The 27,094-nt window shown below is 34.5% G+C and overlaps 1 protein-coding gene across 2 annotated transcripts; it reads left to right on the forward strand.

Moving 5' to 3' along the window:
• The first annotated feature begins 5,983 nt into the window (after nt 1-5,983).
• On the forward strand, nt 5,984-27,094 carry LOC143222758 (uncharacterized). 2 transcript variants are annotated; one of them, XM_076449703.1, is made up of 6 exons: nt 5,984-6,178; nt 6,819-6,968; nt 11,032-11,076; nt 24,373-24,467; nt 24,889-25,005; nt 26,596-27,094. In XM_076449703.1, the coding sequence occupies exons 2-4, from the start codon at nt 6,839-6,841 to the stop codon at nt 24,453-24,455; spliced, it is 258 nt and encodes an 85-aa protein (XP_076305818.1). In that variant the 5' UTR covers nt 5,984-6,178; nt 6,819-6,838; the 3' UTR covers nt 24,456-24,467; nt 24,889-25,005; nt 26,596-27,094. The 2 variants fall into 2 exon arrangements, with proteins under 2 accessions (XP_076305818.1, XP_076305819.1); XM_076449704.1 differs by lacking the exons at nt 5,984-6,178; nt 11,032-11,076 and having other exon boundaries at nt 6,833-6,968.

The raw sequence follows: 27,094 nt of genomic DNA on the forward strand, positions 1-27,094 counted from the left end.
AAGAAAAAAGAGAAACAAAAGTCAAAGACCTAACGCTCCACCAGAACTTATTTCTAAAGTGGACTCTAAGAGCAGACTTTTTAAAATTTAAATTAAAGTGAAATATACCATTGGTGACAATAACTAGAAACAACCGCTTATTTTAATTTATCGTCCATTCTACTTAAACATACTAATTCAGTAATTTCTGAAACATGGAACTGCCTTTGATAATTACAGTAATGCCTCCTTGAAGTTTCGCGTCAAATGACAAAATCGATGCTAGTCTTCAATTAAAAACTACCATGCATATTGGAATAATCTTCAACTTTATTTTTAGAGCTTTTCTTATCTAAAGGTGTTGGATTCTAGATTTTTTGCCTATTTGTAGTACTATATATTTTATCATACATGCGCTTATATTTATCATACATACTTCAGTTATGATCAACTTGTACGAGTAATTGTGTTGATAACTGTCTGTTACAGAACCTTAACTAAAAACACTGAGTAAATATTATACACTTCCACAATAATTGGCCTGGCATGACCAGATAATTAGGGTGCTCGACGTGAAATCTGAGGGTCGCGGATTCGAATCCCTATCCCCCAAACATATTTGCCTTTTCAGCCCTTGGACTTTATAATGTGACTGTCATTACCACAATTCGTTAGTAAAAGAGTAGCCCAACAGTTGGCGGTGGGTGGTAATGACTAGCTGACTTCTCTCTAGTCCTTCACTGCTAAATTAGGAATGGATAGCGCAGGTAGCCCTCGTGTAGCTTTGAGCGAAGTTCGAAACAAACCTATTACAAACTGGTGAATATTAGACATATAAACCCTAAGCTCTATGTGTCGATTTCGCACAGTGGGCACGGGTATGTAGCTTTTAAAAAAACTAGCATACATATTTTTTTCATGTATACATTGTTCATTTGATATTATTTTTCTTTCATTGTTCCTACTTCCTAAAACTGTAACTTCACTGAGCTATTTGTATAATCGTAACGGTTGCACATGCTTCACTTGTATCTACAAAAATGTAATTTTTGCTTATATAATCTATTCAAGTACTTATTATTGATGAAGATTTCAAAACAATATGATGCAACAGGAGCATAGTTATGAAATTAAATTTAGTCCAACGATTGTGCAAGGAGCGAGCGACCTGAAGAAACGTGGTGCTCAAGGTAAGAGGGGGTCTACTACTCCTACAGTGTGGACATTTTTAAATATTTACCTTCAGATGGAACATAGTAGTATATTTTAGAAACCGTTCAGGCATAGCTGATTGACTGTCCTTAAATAGAGCTATTTCGTGAAAACACATGCTATAAATTAAACACTAGGTTTGCAAAGTAGAAACTAAAACGTATGCAACTGTTAAATTTATTACGTACAAATTTAATATCAAGAGGATGAGCAATATAGCATCAACTCGTTATACCAGATCATCACGATATAATATGTGTACTAAACATATATCAATATAGCATCAACTCGTTATACCAGATCATCACGATATAATATATGTACTAAACATATATTTTTTTTCTAAAAACTATTGCATAATATTGTAATTATAGTGAATCAAGTGAAATTGAGAAAATTTTATATTTCTAGTAAGTGAGTCACTTTATTAATACAAGTTCATTTTGTTGCTGACAAATGCATTATGGGTCCTTTAAAGTTGTTTATTAAATATTCCAAAATAATCAATGCACATTTGTCTCGTGTGAATGAATTCACTTGCTACTTTCCTCAGGCCTAGTTTATGTGTGAAATTAAATAGAACATGTAAAATCATTAAGTCAATAAAATGATCTTTAGCCATTGTCGTTCTTAAGTAGGCTTTTACTAGCTCGGGGCCAGCGAAAGACATCTATCATACAACACTGATTCCAGACATAACACTAACCTATTAACAATGTGTTACAACATCTGTCACAGACTTCTTTTCAGCAGCAGTCATAGTTTTAACCTTTTCAACGACTTCTTTTACTGCAATGACACCACTTGGGAAAAATGTTCCTAATGTTTGTAGCTGAACTTTCAACTTTGAGTCACTTACGTCTCTTAGTTTGTTTCAGTCTGAATCACTGTAAAAAATCGATAATTTGATTAATCTTTGCGTCAAAGATTTCCTGGTTGACAGCTTTTATTGCAGGTTAACGAAGACGCACCTTAGAATATGATTGCCCATAATTGCTAGTATTCTATTTTGTATTTCTGCAGAAGTATATTTGTTCCTTTACTTCTGCAGTCATATCGTTAGTTTGGGGTCATCCTCAGCTCGCTGTATGTTTAACTGGTTAAAATTAGTCTCTACATCATCCTTCTCTCTAAATGCTTCTTTTTGTCTTCGCAAATTTGAAATTAGTTTTAGCAAGCATGCCCTGCTATTGTCGTTTTTTCTTTTTTTTTTTGCTTGTATGTGGAAACGTGTATGTCACCTATAATTTGTGTACATTCATTCCATAATGGGCTTCGCAATAGCACGTGGACTGTTCGTACACTTGAAACAAGGCATTAACTTCTTTTCACTTGCTGTGTCCTTATATCCTCTGGTAACAAAAGCATGGTCAAAATTTAAGTTATTTATAATGTTAATATCATTGTATGTGTTTTTGCATGTCACATAAAGGACCATATTTAAGATTTCAGAGTAATGTAACCGCTCGTATGTTTCAAAGCAAGACAATTTGTAACAGCTTGTCCTTGGATTATTTTTCATAAATAACATTCCAGGAAACTTGTATCCCTTTACGGGTACATTCTTCTTTATGATTTTACAAGCATTGGCTTTATAAGTGACTGGTATGAGTGCCAAGGAGACAACAATTTCATTTTTGGTTTTCAACCCATTGAGGATCGACAGTCTGAGAAAATCCACTACCATCACTGATTGAGTAATTTTTATGAGTTGACTTGGAAACTGGAATAATCAAAAGTTCAGTGTTAAATTTGAGTAGCTTGAGAAGCTGTACTGTTCACTCGTATAATATACATGTGTGAGAAAGAGTGGGCTTGCAAACTAATTTAATAATATTTTTGATAGTAAAAAGCATTCCAAACACGTAGAGTGTATAGTATTTATTCTTATATACGAAAGGTATAACTACAATAGACCCATTGTGGCAAGGTTGTTATGACACTCTACTCGCAATCTGTGAGTTCTGTGTTCTCCCCCCCCCGTCCTTAAATATGCTAACCTTTTCAATTGTGAGAAATTTCTAGTCTTTCGCTGCTAAATTAGGGACGGCTAGCGCAAATAGTCCTTGTGTAGCTTTGTGCGAAATTCAAAAACACAGTAGTTGCAACACAGGGGCATATTATTGGAGGAAGAGGTCGAGTGCACCTGACTCTCTTCGGTATACACATAAATATACCCAAATACCAGAGAGAGAGAGGGGGGCATATTAATAACTCTCATTAATTTACTACAGACCCAGAATTTTAGAAAAAGGCTTGTTCAACCCTTGAACAAATATATGACAACCAGAAACCCCCTTAAAATTAAGTAAATTATTCAACAAAGGATGGACCCTTGATCTTCCTTTAATCTGCTTCTGTGTCCCCATATATAGGCTTATAAAAGATACTGAAATGACAAGAACCACCACTGGGGTTGGGGAGAGAGAGCTATATACACAGTTTATAATACATATCTACCACTGTACACTTATAGCAATATATATATATAGAAATGCCATACCATTTGGAGAACGATAACTACAATTAATTTCTTGAAGTGCGAAAATAAAATACTAAAACACTTTATATCACCTGTTAGGCCTAAACTTTTGTTTTAAAATAGAACTATTTTCTAAGCTAACAAATCTACCAAATCTACCCCCACACACACACATGCGCACACCACGATTATCGCCAGTACAACCACCGATGTATAGGGTGGCCCGTAAGTCCCTACCCATCCATATGTTATTATGTTATATTCAATTACGCATGCATTATAAATTTGTTTCTTTTTTTCAGAGAAATATGGCCGATGTAAGCCCATTTACACTTGAAGAGCGTGTTGTGTCTCACAGAACATGGCGTCGCATAATATTATGCAGTGAAAATGAGGGACAGCACACAGATACACTGATACATAAAATATATGGATGGGTAGGAACTTATGGGCTACCCTGTATGTGTATGCAGAACTACTCTTTCATGAATATTATTATAAAAATAAATTAGATGATAAAATTTAACATTAATGGAAACTTTGTTAAAATTAGGCTTCCTTTGTTTAGTAAAAAATTGAAAACTGATGTTTATGAGATAGATTTTGTCCCCCACTGAGACAGAGGTAAGTCAATTAATTGACAACGCTAAAATCAATGGTTCGATTACCTTCGGTGGACGCAGCAGGTAGCCCGATGTGGCTTTGCTATAAGAAAAAAACACATACAAGCATGATATAGATTTTAAATTTGGCATTTATAGATCACATCTCTAAACCTATCTAATATCCTTGCATCAGTTGGTGGGCTAAAAATAATTTCTAAGTACTGTGCCACAATTGCACGCCGATGTAAACTAGTAGCTTGAAATTTGCACGGTAGAATGATTTTTATTTCCCACAACAACAAGCTTCCAAACTTACATCAGTTGTGTTACGTCTAAATTCAGGCTTAAGTACCTCGTCAAAATGCTTCTAGGAAATTTTTGGAGTGAAAATTTAAAAGTGATTCTGAAGTAAATTCTCACGCAGTTGTTCTGTAGTGTCGGGTGGGATAAACGTTTGTTCCACATTGTTGGATCGATAACTACGCATCCGTCATAACATTAAAGGAAAACAATTAGTAAATTTTTTGGTCCATCTAGGCCGTCTTATTCACTAAACGCTTGATCACCCCAAAGTCACCCCCTTATAATTCAAATATTTATCAATTTTCCGTTAGACTCCCTTAATCTGTTGCAAAGGGCAACCTCCTTGTTAGAAAAATAAAGCTGTCTTAGGAGAAGGTGACTTCTACTTTTCCAAAATTCACATTTCATTTCCAATTCTTCAATTCTTACCACTTTCATAATTGAATACGAGAAAGATTATTTAAAATACTATTAATTCTCTTGATAATCTTAAACACCACACTCTGATTCCATCTAACTTTTTTTTAGGAGGAAACAAGATTGAAGATCTTAATTGATTCTTGTGTGACAACCTTTCCATCTCTTGTATCATCATAATAGCCCTCCTCTGAACTCTCTCTACAAATTCAATATCCTTTTTACGCTAAGAAGCTCAAGACTGAACACAATACTACAAATGTACCCTATACAGTGGCATTATAACCTCTTTAGGCATATATTTAATATTTCTGTGGATACAACTTAAAATCATATTTGCCCTGAAGTGCTTATAAACAACTGATCAAACAGAACACAGTTTTTCTCCCACAGTACTGTTAAGATTATTTCATAAAACGTATATTCATATTTCAAACTATGATATTCCACATGCATTACTTTGTATTAATTATAAATAAAAATCGTCTGCTATTATTCGTCCAAGTCAGTAAGTATTCTAAATAGTGTAAAGAGTAACATCCTTCTTACAGTCAACAACACCCTAAACTTTAATATCACCAGCAAATTCAAATAATTTATTAACCGTTTGTTCATCTGTGTTACTGATGTAAAACACAAAGACCAAAAATTCTAATAATAAACCTTGATGTACTACACATGTGACATTAATCCTATGTGAATAAACTCCATTTATAATAACATTTTGTTTAATTTAAATATTTAGTTGAAGATATAAACTTGAGAAGCTTGTTTCAATTCAATTGTACGATGTAAGACTGAGTTTGTCTACATATGTGTGTACATCAAACTACCATCTTACTGAGAATATTCTAGAGCAGTTTATATCGAACATTTAGCATTTTCAATCAGAATGGCACATTATGTGAGATATTTTAAATATTTTCTACTTTCGAAATAATCTGAGATATTAACTGAACAAGCTTATTTTCTCTTAAAATAAAGCTAGCCTCCAAGTGGCTCAACGAGATAACTAGAGGCTTGTAGGTTATAAATCTGAAAAAACAAAGTTAAAAGAGTTATATATTTACGTTGTGAATCGTGGTGAAAATAGTCAGATAGCTTATCGTGTAGTTTGAACTACAAATGAACAAACAAAATATTTGATACAAGCTTCGTTTTGGTACTTAGTGAAACATCGGTAAGAATCTATCAACTTGATTAAGGCTTAGTGTAAATTGTAACCCAATGTAAAGGCTAGAGAAGTTGAACAAAAGGATGATACTGAGTGATACATACAATGTAAAATTAAAAACAAATTTAATGCGGAACGTTTTTAATTCTTTTAATAAAGACGCTGATACGTTTTCTTCCCCTTTTTTAATTTTAAAAATTTAATTGACTGTTACTACTGTTGGGGTACTGAAAAACTAAAAGTGAAACTTAAAGCATTCTCCAGTACCAAGTAATTATTTTTATTAATTGTATGAATTTTTTATACAAGTTAAAGACTAAAAAGGGTCTAGTGTTTTTTGAACAACTCTAGAATATTAGTTCAAGAGCGAGATTTGTTTCATCAGGACACTGTTCAGTCAATGTTATGTACACTTTTTTTTTTACTTCACAGTGTTTTATAATAGGAAAAATCGATAAAACTAGTCAGAGTAGGAATGACAAGTCAGTTGGGTTACCAAAGTACTCATTTTTTTGGCCTTATTACTATCACTGAAATTCAGACTGTACAGTGTAGAATAATAGTTAACAAACAGTTTCTGTTATTAAATTTGTAATTTTAAAGGTGAATTTTTTTGTATAATTTTGGTAACATTACTTCACAATAGATGATCAAGGATTTATTGAAATGCTGAGAAAATATCCTAAATCTGGTGTGAGTTTAAAACTATCACGGTTTTGGAAAGGACTGTTTGTTTTGGAAGGAGTTTTCTTCTGTGGAACATTTTGTGTATATTATAAACTTAATACATCAAGAGGTAAGTGATGTGCAGGATGTGTTATAAGCAGATTGCAATTTCCTTATTGTACTGTGAGTTGCAAGTTTAAAATTGTAACCTTCAGCTTGACAAATGTTTTTCTTGAATATCAGTGAGTTGCTTCATCTTATTTATGGATTGGTATTGCTTACATCTTAACATGAAAGTTTGATGAAATTTATTATTATTGTTGTTGATATTAACCAATCTTTGAAATAGCTTCTTTTCGATATCATTAATATTTGAATTTGCCAAACAACTATTTTGGGTTATTCTTCTATAAGGTATTTGGGCCACTTCTTTCTTGGAGCTCATACATGCATTTAGTATATATATAGATAGATAGAGAGAGATTTTGATATTTTTTGTTAGAGAGATTTCATTAAAATTTGTTATGTGTTTGAAAATTTCTTGAAGTTTAGGTTTGATCTGTATGATATGTTTGTAAATGATCTCTCTGAATCTTCCTTCAACAAATATATACTAAAGGTACCTCTTTTTTATGAGAAAAGTGTAAACTTTATGAGAGTGCTACAAAGTATGTGAATGTAATTATTTTCTTAGTATGGAATGTAAAATTTCCATAAATTTAAAATGGAACTTTGTAGTGTTTTTTTTTTTTTTTGCACAGTTAGATATTCAGCTGAAGTTATTTTTTTCTGTCGGCTACACATGCATGTCTTTTCTTCTTAAATAATCCTGGAATTCTTGTAATAGAGAATTACATCCTTTTCAGATTTTCTTACCACATTTGCATGGCACAGTCTGTTACTTCTGCTTTACATGAAACAACACACCATGCAACTCTGATTTTTATGAAACAGTACACCCTGCTATTTGTGATTTACATGAAACACAGCATATTATGCAATTTCTGATTTAAATATGTGACAGGCAGGGATTTAGACTAGTCATTGTAGTTTCACTTCACCACCAGCCAGACCAATTTATTATAAGTTTGAAGTATGCAGTTGGAAGTGGAACACATGCCACTAAGTAAAGAAAGTCTGTAGTTAGAATAAGGTCTTCACTTTCTTGCATACAACTTTTCACATTAGATACTTATCTATCTTTTTAAGTAATTTCTCTATAACATTCACTAAATTATCCATTATTCTTAAGAAACTCTTGATCAAAACACTCTGAATTACGTACAGACATAGTTTATGTGTAAGCTTCTTTTAAGATTAAATATTTTCTTCTAATTCACTAACTATGTTAGTTGATTGAGAGAAATAGCAATTTGTACTTGCATCAAAGTTGAGACTGTACTCTGACCTCATTGAATGGGAGATAACTTTAACATTCTGAGAAACTTCAAGAGCTATTCTTTAGGTGGTAGAAAAGTACTTCTTTGGTTCTGGAGAATGTGATTTTCAGCTCCAGAGATGAGTTTGTAAATGGTATTTTATCGGTATTCTATGACTTTCTAAGTATTGTGCATAGCTACCCACAAGTAATTCTTACACTTCATTGGTTTATTTCTGTGACTCATCAGACTTTCCAAGAACAAAAAAAAGTTCTTTGGTGATTGGCTACAGTGAAAATTTGTAACTTGGTGCCTATTCACTTGTATTGTTACATGTTTCTCTTTTTATCAATCCCACATCAAAAGTTCCAAATCACCTTTAACATAAACTATTGAGCAATGTTTTCTGTACTACTAGAGTAGTGTCATCAGTTTATCACTGTCAGTATAAAGACTATCTTTCTGTTTGTCATGCTTCCTCATAGATGTGCTGGGAGTCAGTTTCTTATAAATCTCGATTCTCTACACTAGTTAACTAATCTGACAAGTTCTTGACCCCATTACATAATATAAAAGATATCTTTCACACCATTTTTCCTTTTCTCCTTCCATTTGTGCCACAACCAGGTATTTCTATTATATAGATTCTCCTTAATTTTACTTACCAAAGCAATTGCATAAAAAACAAATTACTTCAGTTGTTTCATATGAAGCAGAGTACATATTGCTACTTCTGCTTTATATAAACACTGTAAATCTTGCTGTTTTTGCTTGTAAATAGGTTATTCTAAGCATGATAAATAATTTTCAACCTATTTGAGTTAAAAGTTACAGAAAGTCAGATTTATGGCCTTCCAGCTTTAGATCTAATTTTTGCACATGAACACTTTGTCCTGAAGAGATGTTTGCTCTATTGGAAGCTGTATTAGATAATACAAAAGGTAATATTTTATGAAAAGGTACTTGAAAGAATTATTTTGATTTTGGATTTAAAATCTTAAAAAAATATATCAGAACATTTTCTTGGAATGATTAATGTTTCTACTTTTCTATAAAGGTATTGGAAAGTAATATTCTTTGTTTTGTTTTAAAAATCCAGGAAATTTCCCAGTGGCATAACGTATAAAAGACTGGAACTATTGATTTGAATCAGGTGACATTATTAAGGTAGTAATTTGACAACATTGGAGAATGGCCATACAACACATACATAAATCCACTGAATTTTCAGACATCAATACTGCTACAGTATGGAATATGTTATTCAAGGTTTAACTTCAGTTGCAGAATTCCTGTTTTTTATGAAGGTTATATAAATTATCTGGTGCTCTGAAGTTTTTAATCTTAAAATGTAAAATGAACAAGATACTATAATTTAGTTTTTGTTTTAATAACTTGTATATGGAATTCTTGAAAAGCCATGTATAATGTATTGAATAAATTTTCTATATTAACTCATACAAAATTACAGTAAGTGAAATGATATTAGAAAAATATTGTATTTGGTTTTAAATGTAGTGATATAACACAGTTGTCTAAAACAAAGCACAAGTAATTCATGTAGGATTATTTGAGAGTTGAACTATCTAAAATGGGAATTTGCACTTTATTACATGGTGAAATATACTTATAATTTTCAAATTGTGAGTAACAGTAATTGTACAAGATAATGGAAACTCTTTTAACTCTATGTTTTGTCTTTAAGAGAGAAAATTTGAGCCAAATAGTAATTTAACTGTTCATTAGTTTTATGAGATTGCATTTGTGTGTATATGAATTATAAAGTTATTGTTTTTCAAGAGAAATGTTCTAAAAATTATCCATCTAAAAAGGGTTGTTGTATTTTCAAAAAGACATGCCTGGGTTCTCAATAAAACACCTAAAATAATGAATGTATTCCAAGGAACAATGTAAAACTTATATCAGTATGAATACCAGAAAATAAAACATCAAAAAACAACCAGTCTCTCAAAATAGCTCAAGGGATCTGCACAAGATGGATTACAGTTATAGGTTTTTTTCCATTCATAATATTCTAATAGTAAAACACAGTACAAGACCTCAAGTAAAATGGGGTGAAGAAAACATAAAAGTTGGGCTGAAAAATCAAACAAACATTGTATGCTTTATGCCATCAGTTAAACATAGTTGAAGTTCTCTCATGGTTGGGAAACTTTGTGTTGGAATATTTTAGGGCCTTTAGCCCTACTGAAAGGTCAAATGATACGATATGATTACTTGGTTTTTAATAGAGACCCAAAACTCAAGTGTTTTTGGAATAGTTAGCTATTCTACTTCATTCTCTGATGAACACTTTCTTAAATGGAGATGGAAAATACACCAATTTGTTAAAGTTTCATTTAAAATATTGTTTAGACACTGAACTTTACCATAACAGTTGCCAAGTTTAAATGTTATAGAACACTTCTATTATCAGTTCTTAACTAAATGTTAAAGTAGATTTTCACAACTGAGCTCACTTCAACTGGTAGAAGTTCTAAACAATGAATATTCAAAAATGTCATTTGATACAACTTACTATATAAATTTTGTCTTGTTAATGTTGTATTATCTTCTCATGATGGTCTAATACCATATTAACCATTAGAATGTACAAATTAATAGGTATTTCTGTTGTCCATCCCACTTTATATTTTGCCTGTGCTATGTGCAGTATTTTTTGCAGTGTACTTCACTTTACAATGGTTTGGACCACCAATAACAAAGTTTTAAGAAGACATTTAGAAGCTCTTGTAATTCATAAAAGAGCTGAAAAATTTTGTTTTATTAAATAATGCTTTTTTTTTAATATAGATTTCAGGCATTGGATGTTCAACACCAATTTCACAGCTTTGGATGGTTAGTATCTCAACAATTTTCTTTCACTTGATGATGCATTGTGTATATTTTGTATTTAAATTTTTCAGGGGAAAATTGGAAGAAATTTGTATTTCTATATACTGATTTCTAACATTAATAGAAGTGTTACTTGTCCTCCTAGTGCAGCTGACACTACTTACACTGTAGTACCCAATCTTGATTTGAAATTGTAGTCAGGAACATCAAGAGGCAGGTTGTGCCTCAGGGACAATTATGTCACTGGGCCCCTTTTGAAGTTTTCCTACATTCATGGGTGTATGAGGAAATTTTCTGAAAGCTAAATGTGTTAAGAATTTACATTTTTATTTCCCACAGTACTTCCAATTTCTCCTTAAGTATATTAAAAAATGAGAATGCATTATTCTTTATCCCATATTTCCCCAGGACCCCTAATTGACCCCAGACCCTGGGACTATAGCCCCCCCTTATTCCCCCTCTCATCAGGCCTGACAGTAGTGTTCAAGCAAGTAGCTTATCATACTATTTTGTACTTTATTTTTCACAGATTTGAGTTTGATTTCATATACTTTCATTCAATTTTTTTTTTTTTTGCATTTACTATTTACTTTCCCAGACATTTGAACTGAGGATTGACTAACTCTCTTTTTCAACAAAATTCTCATTTTCAACTGTTACCTACACCACATTCAAATCCCTGCTGTTACTCTGGTTTCAGGGACAACCTTATCGACAGAAGAGGTTTTGTATTTTTTCTGCAATAAATCTGAGTCTTTCATGCAGCCTGAGCTCTCTAGAGTCTCAACCAGCTATCCTATTCCCAGGGAAGGCTGTTAGGATGAGAAAGATTTTGATAGCCTTTTCCTGCTACCTCCTTTTACCCTGCAGTCTTGATCTATGGCTTTAGATATACCCTGGCCTTAATTTACACTCCTGGATGTGATTAGTCAGATGTATTAGATTTTGTTGTTTTCCCCTTTGCATTTTCATCATCCCCTTAACTTTTGCTTGATAACTCTTCCACTAATTATATGGTTCTGTCTCCTTCTCCGATATCAGGGTACATGCTAATCATTTTCAGGATTAGTTGCATTTGAGGGTCAAGCATGCCTTGTCCCCTCATATCTTCAAATATCTTGCTTTGGCATATCATTGCTCTGAAGCTCCATCAATTAGTTCTCAGCATTTGGAAATATTAATCCAGGTTTTGAATTTGGACCCCAGCATCAAGGCTGCTTCTCCCATCTTTGTTTGATCTTCTCCTCCCACCTTCATTTACCTCACTTTCATGCATCTGATCTTGGAAGCTCTCCATTGTTCCCCTGATGGATATTTGATGGAAACTCTTTCCATCCCTCCTTTTCTATATGTTAGTGAGCTTGCCTTTCTCTGGCCTTACGTTCAAATCTGGTACCTTTGTTGTAATCTTTAAGTGCTTCTGCCCACATTATTTTACATGATTTATGTGCAGACAGTTTTGTGAGTAAGACTATTTTGGGGTATCTCCTCTATACATTAGAGTCTTGTGCCAATGCTACTCATAAGCATACTTTCCTATCCTTTCTCATCTGTTGCAGCTTTCTCCCACTCCTGTTCTTGTTTTCTGCTCTCCTCCTTCCTCTCCCTTGCTTCTGACTTCATCATGGGCTTAAGTGATAAGTTGATATATTGCTTACTTCTGATCTTCATACAGCCAGTAGTATGACTGACTATCCAGTGGATATGAATACCACTGGGGCCACATTGTTCAGATTTGTTCTTTTTGTTGCACATTCAACTCCAGTCCTTGGGGTTTCAGGTTTTGTCAGGTGGACTTCCTTTTTCTCCTCCTCTGGGTCCTATTTCCAGCCATGTCTTTCCAAGGTGGTTTGAGGATCTTTTCAAGGATAATATTAAATCTGTTGGTCATCCTACTTTGGGATTCTATTCCCAGTTGTTCATCATCTTGATAAGACCAAAGACTGATACCTGGTCATGGACCTTTTCAGTTTGAACTGTTACATAGATTTTCCTTCTTTCACCATAAAGCTTTTACTCAAGGTCTTTAAATGACAAAGTTAGACATTGGATGCATACTTTCAGATCTCCATTCAGTAGATGACTGTGTGGCAGCAGTAACTGACTGTATTATACAGGCAGCTGCTTATTGTATTCCTAAAACTTTGACAAGTTTTCCATGATATCCTTATCTGTGGTGAAATCCTGCCTGCCACATGGCACAGAAGGCTCAAAAACTGGCCTGGGGTACTTTTCATAGGCATTCCACACTCTCACACCACATCGCTTTCCAGCAGGCCTATGCACATGCTTGGGGGGTAAGACGTCAAAGCCAGAAGGACTCTTGTATTAAGTTCACAACCAGCATAACTTCTACCACCAATTCCAAAGTCAAGTGGGATAAGATTCAAAAGGTCAGTAGGCAATATAGTTCTGTCCCCCTCTCAGTCTTGCTCTCTGATGGCCAGGAAGTAGCTGATATCTGGAGCATTGCCAATACTCTAGGTGAAAGTTTTTGCCAGGTATCTAGCACTTCTGCTTCTTCCTCCACCTTCTTAGCCATCAAGACTTGGGCAGAGTGATCACCTCTTTCCTTTCAAGCTGATTGTCTCTGTGACTGTAAGCATCCCTTTACACTGGTGGAACTCAAAGTGGTCCTTCATAGGTCTGGCAGTACATAGGTTGGACCTGATGAGGTATACTATAAAATGCTGTGCCATCTATTTCTTGCATCTCTTGCCCCTCTTTTGATTGTTTTGACCAGATATGGCAGAAGAATGTTTTTCCTGATGCCTGGCATAAGGCTATTGTCCTATCTTTCTTTAAGCCTGGGAAAGATCACAAGATTCCTTCAAACTACCATCCAGTTGCTTTGACAAGTTGTCTCTATAAGACCTGAGAGAAGATGATTAATGCTTGTCTTGTTTGGTTCCTTGAATCAAACAACCTCCTCTTGTCTACCCAATGTAGGTTCCAACAACAGCACTCCACCACAGACCACCTGGTTCAACTTCAAATGTCAATCAGAGAAGCATTTCTCAAACAACAACAGTTTGTATCAATATTCTTTGATATTGAGAAGCTTTATGATACATGGAGGTATGGCATTTCCAAGACCTCCATATATATGGGTTATGTGGCCATTTGCCCATTTTTATTAAAAAAAATTTTAATGGACAGGTGATTCCAAGTTCATGTGTGTTTAACACTTTCCCGTTCTTTTTTACAGGAACTTGGAGTCACTCAGGACTGTGTTTTGAGTGTCTTTTCCTCTGAAATAATTACACATACCAACACTAATCTAATGGAACTGTTGAGGTTTCCAATCAAATGTAACTGATATCAAAGATCTGATTGACTTTTATCATCCCATATGTCTTTCTTTGCAGGAAACATTTCCACAGCCTACAAATACAGTTACTATCCACCACTATTCATTATACTGGAACAACAGGCTATGTGTAGGACAGGGAAATGGGGGAGATGCCTTGCTGGTTGATCAGCATGTGTCCACCCAGTCCCTGTTATTGACCACACCCTTGGAGGCTGTAGCTATCCATGTCTCCTTGGGTTGTACCATCACTATTTGCTTTCTATACCTTACACCTGAAATGCTTTATAATCAATCAGACCTTGATACCCTCATTGAGCAACTACCTACCCCCTTTTTAATCTTGGGAGATTTCAATGGGCATAATCCCCTCTGGGTTGGATCCCATATTGATATGAGAGGGCATGCCATAGAACATATGCTCCTGAACCACAACCTGGCTCTTACACATATTTTAATGTGCCTAGTCAGTCATTTACAGCTATAGATCTTTCTGTCTGTTCCCCTTTGCTATTAACTCACTTTTCCTGGGAGGTTGACATTAATCCACGAGGTAGTGATCATTTTCCCATCATCTTATGAGAGATTGGTCATGATCAGTTCCACCCGACCCATGTACCTTGGTGGAAGTTGGTCCAGGCCAATTGGCCTTCTTTCACTACTCTCTCAGAACTTGATCCTGCCATCTTATGTAAATCATCCATAGATGATTGTATAGCAGCAGTAACCAACAGTATTATACAAGCTGCTACTCGATGCATCTCTAAAACCTCAACATGTTCCCTACGGCATCCCTGTTCTTGGTGGAATTCTGCCTGTTCTATAACATGGAAAACTCAGAAGCGTGCTTGGGATAAATTTCGAAGATACCCCACGCTCTCAAACCGCATTGCATTTCAGCAAATTCAACATCAAAGCCAGAAGGAATCTTGGATTAAATACAACTGCAGCATTTCTTCAACCCCCAGCACAAAAGTTATATGGGATAAGATCCAGAGGGTGAGTGGAAGATATATTTCTGTCCCTCTCTATCATAATATCTGATGGCCATGAAGTTGCAGATGCACAGAGCATTGCCAGTACTCTTGGGGACTTCCTCTCTCATGTATCTAGCTTTTTGAACTTATCCCCTTCCTTTTTAGCCATTAAAACACAGGCGGAACATCTGCCTCTTTCCTTTTCAACTGTCCATTCCTATGACTACAATCGTCCTCTTACACTGATGGAACTCAAACTTGCTATTCATCGGTCTGGCAATACATCAGTCGGACCTGATAACATACATTATGAGATGTTACGCCATCTTTCCCAAAACTCTCTTACTATTATCCTAGCTGTCTTTAATTGGATATGGCAGGAAAATGTCTATCCAGACGCTTGGCGACAAGCTATCATATTCCCTATCCTGAAACCTGGGAAGGATCCAACGATTCCTTCGGAAGTACCATCCCATTGCTTTGACAAGTTGTCTCAGTAAAATCTTAGAGAGGATAATCAATGCCTGCCTCGTTTGGTTTCTTGAATCAAACAACCTCCTCTCACCTACTCAGTGTGGGTTCCATAGACAATGCTTTATGATAGACCATTTAATTTGCCTTGAAACATCAATCAGAGAAGCCTTTTTAAGGTGACAACATCTTGTTACTGTTTTTTTTTTATTTAGAAAAAGCTTACGATACAACATGGAGATATGGCATCTTACGAGACCTTCATTCGTGTGGATTGCGTAGAAACTTGCCACTTTTTATCCAGCAATTCTTAATGAAGTGTCGATTCCAAGTCTGTGTGGACTCAACACTTTCTCATTTTTTCCCACAGGAATTTGGAGTCCCTCAGGGCTGTATTCTGGATGTCACTCTTTTCATTATAAAGATTAATGCCATCACTGAACAGCTACCCCCTAAAGTTGGAAACAGTCTTTGTTGATGACTTTCTCATCTCATGCCAGTCATCAAACATGAGGTTTATTGAACAGCAGTTACAAAGTGCAATCAGTTAGATACTGAAGTGGATGACAGCAAATGGTTTTAAACTTTCACTCTCTAAAACCGTTTGTATACATTTCTGCTGCAAACGGGGAATCCATCCAGATCCAAAACTCCGTCTTGATGATGTTTTACTTCCTGTTGTCCCTGAGGCAAAGTTCTTGGGTCTTATATTTGATTGTAAATTAATTTTAAAATCACACATCAAGCAACTTCGTATCAAATGTCTAAAAGCATTGAACATTCTCTGTGTCCTCTCTTCTACTTCTTGGGGAGCAGATCGACACTCCATGCTCAAAAATTATTATGCCCTCGTCCGATCCAAACTTGACTATGGGTTTGTGGTCTATGGTTCTTCCAGAACCTCAGCGCTGAAAATGTTGGATCCTGTCCATCACCAAGGGATTTGGCTTTACATTGGAGTTTTTTGTACTTCTCCCGTGCAAAGTCTGTACAAGGAATCTCATAAACCCTCTCTATGTATTTGCCATTTGCAACTATCTCTTATATATGCTTCCAAACTTTGATCCTTATCACAGCATCCTACCTGGAGTTGTGTTTTCCAACCACAATGGATCACACTTTTTAATAACAGAAAACCTTCCATTGTTCCTTTTAGTCTCCATATCCAGGCACAATTAAAAGATTTGGATTTATCCTTGAATAACATTGCAGTTTCTTCAAATTAGCCTATTCCACCAAGGCACATTACTGTCCCCAATTGTAATCTGTCGTTGAGTCACCATAGGAAAGCAGATACACCCAATTGGAAATATTGCTCTTTCTTTGCTGAACATCTTTCATATGATCCATCCATTCCATATGTACAGATGGTTCCAAATCAGGTGACTCAGTGGGCTCAGCCTTAGTTTGGACAGTTCGATTGTGGCACACAGACTCCCCCTACAGTTTCTGTTTTCACTGCTGAATTGTATGCCATCTCTCTTGCCCTAAATCATATTGAAATAATGCAACATACAAATTGTACAATATATACAAACTTACTCAGCTGTCTATTGGCCTTGGAATTATTTCATGATAGTCACCACCCTCTTCTCATCAATATCGAAAACAAACTGGCCCATCTATCTCTCTCATCTGTCTTTGTCCATTTCATTTGGATACTAGGTCATGTTGGTATTTGTGGGAATGAGCTGGCTGACAGAGCAGCAAATCTATCATCCCAGTACCCATTCCATACATGGACTATGGTCCAGTTATCAAATCCAGACTGTACACTGGAATGACCAACACAATAACAAGCTTTTTCAAATCAAACCTTCTCTAGGTCTTTGGCCCTCTTGCTTTTGTAAGGATCAAAGAGAGAATGTTGTTTTGGCAAGGCTACGCATTGGTCACAGTTTTTAACCCACCACTTCCTTTTATCTGGAATCACTGCACCAATGATTGAAGAGAGGATGTTGTTTTGGCAAGGCTATGCATTGGTCACAGTTTTTTAACCCACCACTTCCTTTTATCTAGAATCACTGCACCAATGTGTGGTCTCTGTGGCACTCAGATCACAATCATCCACATTTTATTATCATGCTGTTGTTACCTAAAACGACAACACCATTTTAAAGATATTTGTAAGGCAGGTTTGCCCTTGACTTTGGCTCATGTTATAGGTGTTACTGCCCATCTCACTCATGTTTTTACATTTTTAAGAGCCATTGGTCTTTTACACTTAATTTAAGGTTTTTTATTGGACTATATAGTGTTTTAGCATGATTTCTTTTGCACATTTTAATTTTTATTTTGACTTGAACCCAGGACTGGAAAGACCAACTTCAGGTGACTGACTGCAATTTCAATCTTGTTGCTTCAATCTTCCTGACAAGTCTTAATTTTACACATTTTAGTTTTTCTTTTTCTTTTGAACTGAACCCAGGACTGGAAAGGTCAACTTCAGGTGACTGTCAGCAAGGGTGTACTTCTTGCTTCAGTCTTCCTGGCAGTTTCTAATTTTACATATTTAATTTTTTTACCTTAATTGCCCTATACCTATACTGTACCACATCTTGTCTGGCACAGATAGCCTTGTAGCTTTGTGCCAACAAACATTGAATACCTACCTACCTACCTATTTATACAGTTGGTTCGAAATCAGGTGACTGTGTGGTCTCTGCCATGATTTGTTGTAGTTCAGTGGTTGTGCACAGAATCCCCTCTACAGCATCTGTGTTTCCTACTGAACTGTATGCCATTTCTCTTGTCCTGGATCACATAGAAGCTAAGCAGTACTCAAATTGAACTATTTATACTGACTCACCTAGTTCTCTGGCCCTGGAATCGCTTAACATTAGTTTACACCCTGTTCTTGCTGATATTAAAAACCAACTGGCCCATTTCTCTTTAATATCTACTTCTATCCAGTTTTTCTGGATACTGGGCCACATTGGTATTTGTGGGAACAAGCTTGCTGTCACTGCATCTAAATCTGTCTGCTCTGGCACTATCAGCTCTGTGCCAGTTGGCAATCAACTTGGAGTGAGCAATGTGAAAACAAGCTTTTCCAAATAAAATCGTATATTGGACTTTGGCCATCTTGCTTCCAAAAGGATAGGAAAGAGGAAGTTGTTCTAACGGGACTACACATTGGTCAAAGTTTTTTAGCTCATCATTTTATTTTATCTGGGACTGATGCACCATTGTGTTTTCTGTGTAACACGGAGGCCACAATAAGCTGCATTTTACTGTACTGCTGTCATTACATCTCTCAACAACAGCACCATTTTAAACGTCTTGTCCCAAGGTTTATTTTTAACATTTAAACAGTGTTATTGGCAATGGTGACACTGTCCATCTTAGAAATGTTTTTAGTTTTTAAAGACCATTAATCTTTTTAATGTTATTTAAGTTTTTAATTTATACATTAGACCTTTTTTAATGTAATTTCCTTTTAAGAATCAAAGTACATCTAGTTCAATTTGAAATTAGAAAATGGCTGTAACATCAAATAACTCAAAGCCAGGACTAGAAGGGTCAACTTCAGGTGACTAATGGTGGTTTTTGAATTTGCCTGTTAGTCTTTCTGGTGAGTTATGATAATTACAATTATGCTACTGAAAGTCCTTTACAACTTGTATCACCACCAACCAACTTTTGTCCACACTCTTCTTCTGCCAACTTCACACATTTGTGCTTCACCCTACCAGTCCCATGCACTTGTTTGATGTGTGGCTTTTGTATAATCCCTTGTGGACCTTTCACACATGTAGTGTCCCTTATTTCCAGTTTGGTCTGTCCTTCTTATCATAGGAAACTGTAAACATTTTACTATTGATCTCTGCAACAAAGTTGTTTATTTTTCCATCTCAGTATACCTCATCTCTTTGGCTGTTTTGACTGTTGTGGACCATAGAGCAGCCTTGTTCTCTACCTGCTTCTGCTGGATTTTTTCATACCTTGTTTTCTCCCTCTTGTTTTCATCCTTTTATCTCCTCAGCCATCTTCTCAACACACCCTTACAGGATTAAGATGTTAAATGTTGTTCCATAAGCCTTTACTTTTCCACCATTTGAACCCTTTTCTTTCTTTTCCCTATACCAACTTCACTTGAAGATCTATTTTCTTTTTCTTTTTTTTTTTAAACTGTGGTCAACAGTAGTCCATGTGTTCACCCTCAGTGTATCGCGTATTCTTTACCATAGTACATATATTATTCTTTATTCTAATCGCTCCTTCCTCTCCAAGACTCCGGAGGCTCATGAGGATAATTTTACTTTCAGACTCATTTCTCTACCTTCCATTTTTCCAGTTATATTCCCACTGCTATCTATTATGTACATCATTTAGTTGTCTCCTAATTAACCAAATAGTGTCTGCCCCTCTTGCAGTTTTGCACTCCTCAGTTTGACTGTGAGTGGAAAAGTTTTCTTTTTATTTCTATTTATCTTACAGTCACCCTATACTTCAGTTTGGATCCAATTCTGTGGGAAGTGATGCCTGACCCAGGTATACCTTTGGTTAGTGGTCCCCATCCTACTTACTTCTAGATATAGACTCCAAGAGGCCTTGTTCTGGACGTGAGCCAGATCAGCCATCAAATATGCACTTTCAGGTTCATGATGCCAACCTTGGATGTGCAGTGTTCTGCAATACTGCTAGTAAATTCATCCTCACAGTATACTGCATCATAAGTATGCCCATCCTCCTGTTCCTGTTTAATACTTTAGTTTGTGCTTGCTTTTCAAAATAAGTTTCCTTGGTAACCCATTACACTTTCTCTAATGATGCATTCCTCTTGACTTGTTACTACACTATTTCTCCCATTCTTGTAGTGGTGTAAGGGAGTTCTTAGCATCTTCTAGCTCTTAGCTACTGGGGTGATGAATCATGGAGGCTTCCTCAGTTGAATCTCCATTAAAAATTCATATCCTGCAATCAGTTCAAAAGCAGTTGAGGTTCTGCTTTCATTTGCATCTTCGTGGTTTTGCGAAATTGGATTTTCAGCATTGACTGAAATTAAAACCAGATAGAGAGAGAGGCTTCTTACAGTCGATGATGAAATGCAAGCTTGTTTATCTACGTTAGAGTCTTGCTTCAATTTGACTTGCTCTCGGAAGCAGGCACAAGCGTCACATTGAAAACATATGTAAAATTAAAAAGTTTTGATTTTTCTACTACACCACAAAATCATTAAAAAGCCTTAGAACAAAAATCACGGCCAGAGCAAGCAATATTAACGTCATCTGCACATTGTTTATGTTCTGCCAGTGTGTTTTTTTGTGTACTCTCCTCATACCATAGACATGATGTACAATTCCAGATGTCATCTGGTTATGTACTGGATGAATCCACCACATACAGTTCTCTTCTCTGGACCTGAACCAGCCAACATAACTTTTCACACATGTAGTTAGGCTGGGACCTTCCTTCTACAGTGGATTTAACATTACATTCCCAAGACTGCCTGTTTTTGGACTGGAGATGATTCTCCATGTTGCATTCCACATTCCTACCATCACCCTAAATGTCAGCCCCACTGGTGGCTGATGTTGGTAGTGTACTAGGTCTACATGCATGTACTGGCCTGGGTTTTTGGAATGAAAGTATTCTCCCTTCTGATTCCTATGCTTGATGTGAAAATGGTCAGGTCCTATTACCTGCCATGGGCTGGATAATCAACTCTTGATGCTGCTAGGTCTTTGACTATTTACTTTCATTATTTTAGTTTCAAATGTGTTATTTTATCAAATATGCTTTCCTTCTTATAGCATATTTACTTCCCATAAGGTCTGTGAGTTAATTGTTAGTCCTTATTTCCTATATACAGTTATCTATAGAGACTTTCAATTAAAATTCAATAGGGAAATAGTAACTGTAATTGACTTATATAACAGTTAGTATAACTTTTATAGAATTATTGATTATTAACATACACCATATATCAGTGATGAATTTTTAATACAAATATTGAAATTAATAAAATAATAATTTTAAAATCAATTAAATTAATAATATTAAACCTATAAGGTGTTCTTTTTATGTTTCGTGAACTTCTAAACTTTGTAGCGAAAGAGAACTATTTTTGAATTGTATATACTTTAATACTTTAAATACAGTAATATTATTTGACATTGTTCAAATTTTTATAAACAAATTGTTATTTTCATGTCTGTTTTCACAGTTTGTTTTAAAATATTACATTTGAACTGTTCAGCAGAGTAGATTAATAATTACATGGACTTACAAAGAAAGTATCTGCTATTTGCAAGAATTTTGAAGTGGATGCAAGAACACTTACTAATTGTCACAACAAGAGAACAAAATGAATAGGTGTGTTAACAACTGTACTTTTGGCTTTCTTCTGAACAAAGAAGCTTATTACTTAGCTGTGACGTTACATGAGAGACACATTATCAAATTTAATGGGCTACTACATTGATTAGAAGTACCTAGGTCATGCATGTTTCAAGTCAAGTTTAAGACAATATTGTTAGGTATCAATACTTTGAGAAACCGTAAATCAGAAAAAGGTATTGGGTATAGTTCATGTCAGTGAACTGAAATTTTACCTCAGCTTCATGAAAGCTATATTGCAGTCACAGCCTATTTATACATAATATATCATGAAGTAGGCTTTTATAATATCATGCTATTTTATATAAAGTACTGTGATGAAGAAAATTTGTTGTTTTTATTGTTCTGTTATCCTACAAAATGATTAATATTGAAATTTTCAAAAATCAAAACATTCATCTTGCTACTGTTTACTGAAAATCTGTTAATACATTTATATTTGTAATTTGTTACATGGTTGAAAGGCTGACCTAACTAACTGGACAAAAAATACTACGTTGTGAAATCGTGATGTTAAAAACATAACACATAGTGTAGAGAAAGTAAATTTATTCAATTTACACAAATGAATTACAATGTAATACAGCAGTTTTAAACATTATTCAGCATTAAAAATACACTTAGTTGTGAATTAGAATAAAATATCATTGTAAAAATCAGTAAATTTACACTTGATTTTACACTGAAGATTTGGCAGTGGCTTCTGCCAACCAGTTGTCTTCTCTTTATTGGACAGTTCAGAATTAGAGATGATGAGAGATGACTTTGCCATATCTCGCAACAAAAAATACAGTGCCCCTGTGAGTGGAAGACAAGCATGTTTGTTTCCAATGAAAATCATGAGACAACACCCCTAATTAGCCAGGGCATGCTGACAGAATTTGAATTAATAAAAAAAAAAATTGTGACAATCTCAGCAGCAATATTTCAATTACTTGGGCAGTAACAGTCAGAAATCTTAATCTCATTGGTTTATCATAAAGTAATTTAACAAAGTTTAGGATTTTATTAAATAGTCAACATGATTTTGCTAAGGAAATCTTTCCTTGCAAATATGCTAAATACATTTGAAAATGTTACTACATATGTAGATGAGAGTAAAGGTGTAAATTTGTTGTATCTGGATTTTTAGAAAGCATTTGACAAAGTACCACATGAAAGGCTTGTAAAGAAACTTGTCTTTGTAGATGTGGAAGATAAGTTAACTAATTGGATTGAAGAGTGGTTTCATAAAGAAGGTAGAGGGTTGTTGTAAATAGAGTTCAGTCAAACTGGATTAACGATGCACGTGGTGTGTTGATTTATATTAAAGACATAGATGAAGAAATGGTCAATAAATTACTTATTTGCTGTTGCTAGCTTGGAAGAGAATGCTTCTGATTTACAAAAGGATTTAGATCATTAATGACTTGGTCAAATAAATGACAGTATCATGAAAGAAAAGGTTTTTGGTGTAATGGTTGATCAGTTCTCTTAAGCCATCTGAGCAGTGTGCTCTTGCTAGTGGTAGGGCAAGTAGGATTTTAGGTTGTATCTGCATAAATGTTTAATACAAGTCTAAAGAGGTTATTTCTTTGTATAGGTCACTAGTTAAGTGACATTTGGAGTATTAGGTTTATTCTTGGGCTTCATACCTTAGGAAAGATATTAAATTGTTAGAAAGGGTTCAGTACAGGGTTACTAAAATGGTACGTGGAATGGATGGGTTGTCACAAGATACTTAAATTTTTTTTCTCTTGAAAAAAGAAGAGTTACAGAGGATCTAGTTGAAGTGTTTAAGATTGTAAAAGGAAGTGATAATAGAACTAGGGGACACCCAGATTTAGACAAGGTAGAAGCCATCTTCACCTAAGACAGTTTTACATTTTCAAGTAGGGTGGTTGGTTTATGGAATGGGTTGCCTTCAGATATGGTGGAGGTAATAAATGTGAGTGAGTTTAAAAGAAAAGCTTGATAGACATATGAATAAGAGCTGTCATAATCTTGTTTGTTTAATTAATAGTTTTAGTTTGGCTTAGAAGATGCAACAGCTGAGATGGATCAGCAGGTCTGTTGTTGCCCTTAAACATCATGCTATGTTAAAATAAACTGGGTAGTGGGATCAGGATTGATCAAAATACAAAATTACTTTTTAAGTTTTCTTTAACTGAAAAATGTGTTTGCAATATTCAAAGAATATGATAACATTCTTCCTTTCAGGTTTTTACAGAATTGGTGAATTTTTTGGTGATACCTCTGTCAGAAATACTGATTATAAAGTTTGGGGAATAGAAGGAAAGTAAGATTTCTTTGTGGTGAGTAAATGTTTTTTATAAATCTGTGAATGAATCATTAAATCTGGTAATATGTAAAAAGAATAATCTTTATTTTTGACTATAAATTTTTGATGGGTTCACTGAGTCAGGTACATAAGATTTTATAATTATCAGGCATTTTTAAAATGGTGAAAAATGACAAAGTATTAAATTCTGTTAAACAATTTTTGTAGGAAAAATGTTTTTGTCAAATTTTTAAGTGCATCTACAAGAAATTAAGGTTTTGATAATTATGAAATTATTTCCAAATACAAGTTCAAAAGTATTTAAAAATTGAAGAACTTTTTAGTAAAATAAACTTAGATTTACTGGAACACAATTTATAAAAAATGTCATATCATAATCTTTTTGTTACATATATTACTATTTTGATATTTATTAAAGTGTTTTCAATTTTTAGGGCACCATGTCTCAGGTGTTACATAGTTTGAAATTACTTATTTACTTGGGAGCTTCAGTATTTGGAGGATATACTCTTATTACCCTAATACCACCAGATCCTAAGGAAATAAAGAAGGTAATTATTTAAATCAGGTATTGTGTTGTAACATTGTAACACGTTACTTCACAACTTGCCTTTGTGATATTGAGTTACACTGATGTACATCAATAAAACCTAAAGTAACAACATAAAACAGGTTAAAGATTTTAAAGCACAAAATAAACTAAATACAGGCAGTAAAAGAAAACAATAAAACTAGTTTAAAAGATTAATTTTTTTATTCAACACAAAGACAGTGGTATTTTACCAAAATATTTGTCAGACTTCTTTATTGTCTGGCTATTGGGTTCTACAAGAGGAAAGTCCAGAGTAAGATCAAGAGCCAAAACTGAAACCATGAAAATCACGTATCCCACAGATCCATAGGTTACATACGTCAACCAATGTTGTGTGTGCAATGTTAAGTTAGGTGTACAGGTTTCTTGAGTCCTAAACACAAAGACTGCAGCATTTATTCTTTACCTGTGCATAAAGTGCAGTGCACATTTGTAACACCCAGCTAACAAGAATGTCATAGGTGCATTCAAGTTTATAAAAAAACATTAATATATGGCCAATCATGGCCAGGTGGTTAAAGTGCTTAACTCGTAATCTGAGGGTTGTGGGTTCGAATCCCTATCACACCAAACATGCTTGCCTTTTCAGCTGTGGGAGCATTATGATGTTATGGTCAATCCCACTATCTATTGGTAAAAGAGTTGGCAGTGGGTAGTAATGACTAGCTACCTTCCCTCTAGCAAAACTGCTAAATTAGGGGTGGCTAGTGCAGAAAGCCTTCATGTAGTTTTGTGCAAAACTCAAAAACAAACAAACTTTAATATACCTGAATAATGATTAATTTTAATTAAGTTAAAAGTATGAAACAGCTGAGATGAACCAACGGGTCTCGTTTCATTATGTTAATGGTGAAACTCATTACTATATTTTTCATTACACTTTGGATATAAGCTCACTTAATGCCAGAATGTTTAACATTTGGAATGAAAAAATTGTTAATGTTTCTGTGCTTAGAAGTAAGTTCTCAAAAAATTGTATTTTGCATTATATTTAAACCTCGGCTAAATTTACCACAGTGATGTTTAAACAAGTATCATAAGAACAAGCTTTAGCATTTAGTATGTTATATATGTGCCTGTAATTAGATATTATTTGTAGTAATTGAAAGTGAACATATCTGGAAAGATATAGATAAATAAATTAATGTACTGTAGCACAGGTAATATGATGCAAAGGCTTACAATACCATAGTTTGAAATCCTGCTCTCACTATGATTTTTTAAAGATATAATTATTGAAAACTCATCAACCCTGTTGTTTGAGAATCTTTGGTTGAGTTAACCAACAGCAGGTTGCAATAAAACTTAACTTGAAGCATCCTAGGTGGGAAAATCCTTTATTTCACACTTGCCTTTTACTCCCCAAGTTTCATGAAACTGATACTTTAACCAATCACAAATCCAGTGAAAGACCTGAATCACTGTAAGGGCAGGACTTGCACAAGATCATGGTGGTTCATTATGCCTGTATCATCCTGTACAATATGTTAGAAAGTAAGTTTAAATTATGTAGACAGGAATAAATATGTAATCATTATTTTTAATGCAGAAACTACCTGAAGCTCAAGCAGGATATTCTAAGCAAACTGAAGAAAGAACAAAATTAATGTTGGACATTCTGAAGCAAGCAGCAAGTAAAAATGATTCAGAGTAGATTAAAAAACATTATATGAAAGTTGAAAAAATATAATTCGTTGTACAAAAGAAGAGAAAATTCAGTGAACTACAGTGTGTTATTGAAACTTTCTTCACCAAACAGTCAAGAAAATTTGAAGATTAATTACAATTAAGCAAGTGTCAAGCTTGTAATAGATGTCTTTTAAAAAATCTTAGTTTTTTTGTTCAAAAAATTTCAGATAATTTAGTATAAATTTAGTAAAATAGATGGTTCTAGTTATTTGTGATCATTTTCTAGATACAGTTCCATATGAAGAACAAGTAAAGGGATATAAAAGTAGAATTGCTTGTTAGTGTACCTTTTGATTGTTAATGAAATAGATAATTTACATTTTATACAACAGTTATAATAATAAAATTAGAAAATGTTA

Source organism: Tachypleus tridentatus, chromosome 8 (assembly GCF_004210375.1).
Source record: "Tachypleus tridentatus isolate NWPU-2018 chromosome 8, ASM421037v1, whole genome shotgun sequence".
In the NCBI taxonomy this organism is placed as follows: domain Eukaryota; kingdom Metazoa; phylum Arthropoda; class Merostomata; order Xiphosura; family Limulidae; genus Tachypleus; species Tachypleus tridentatus.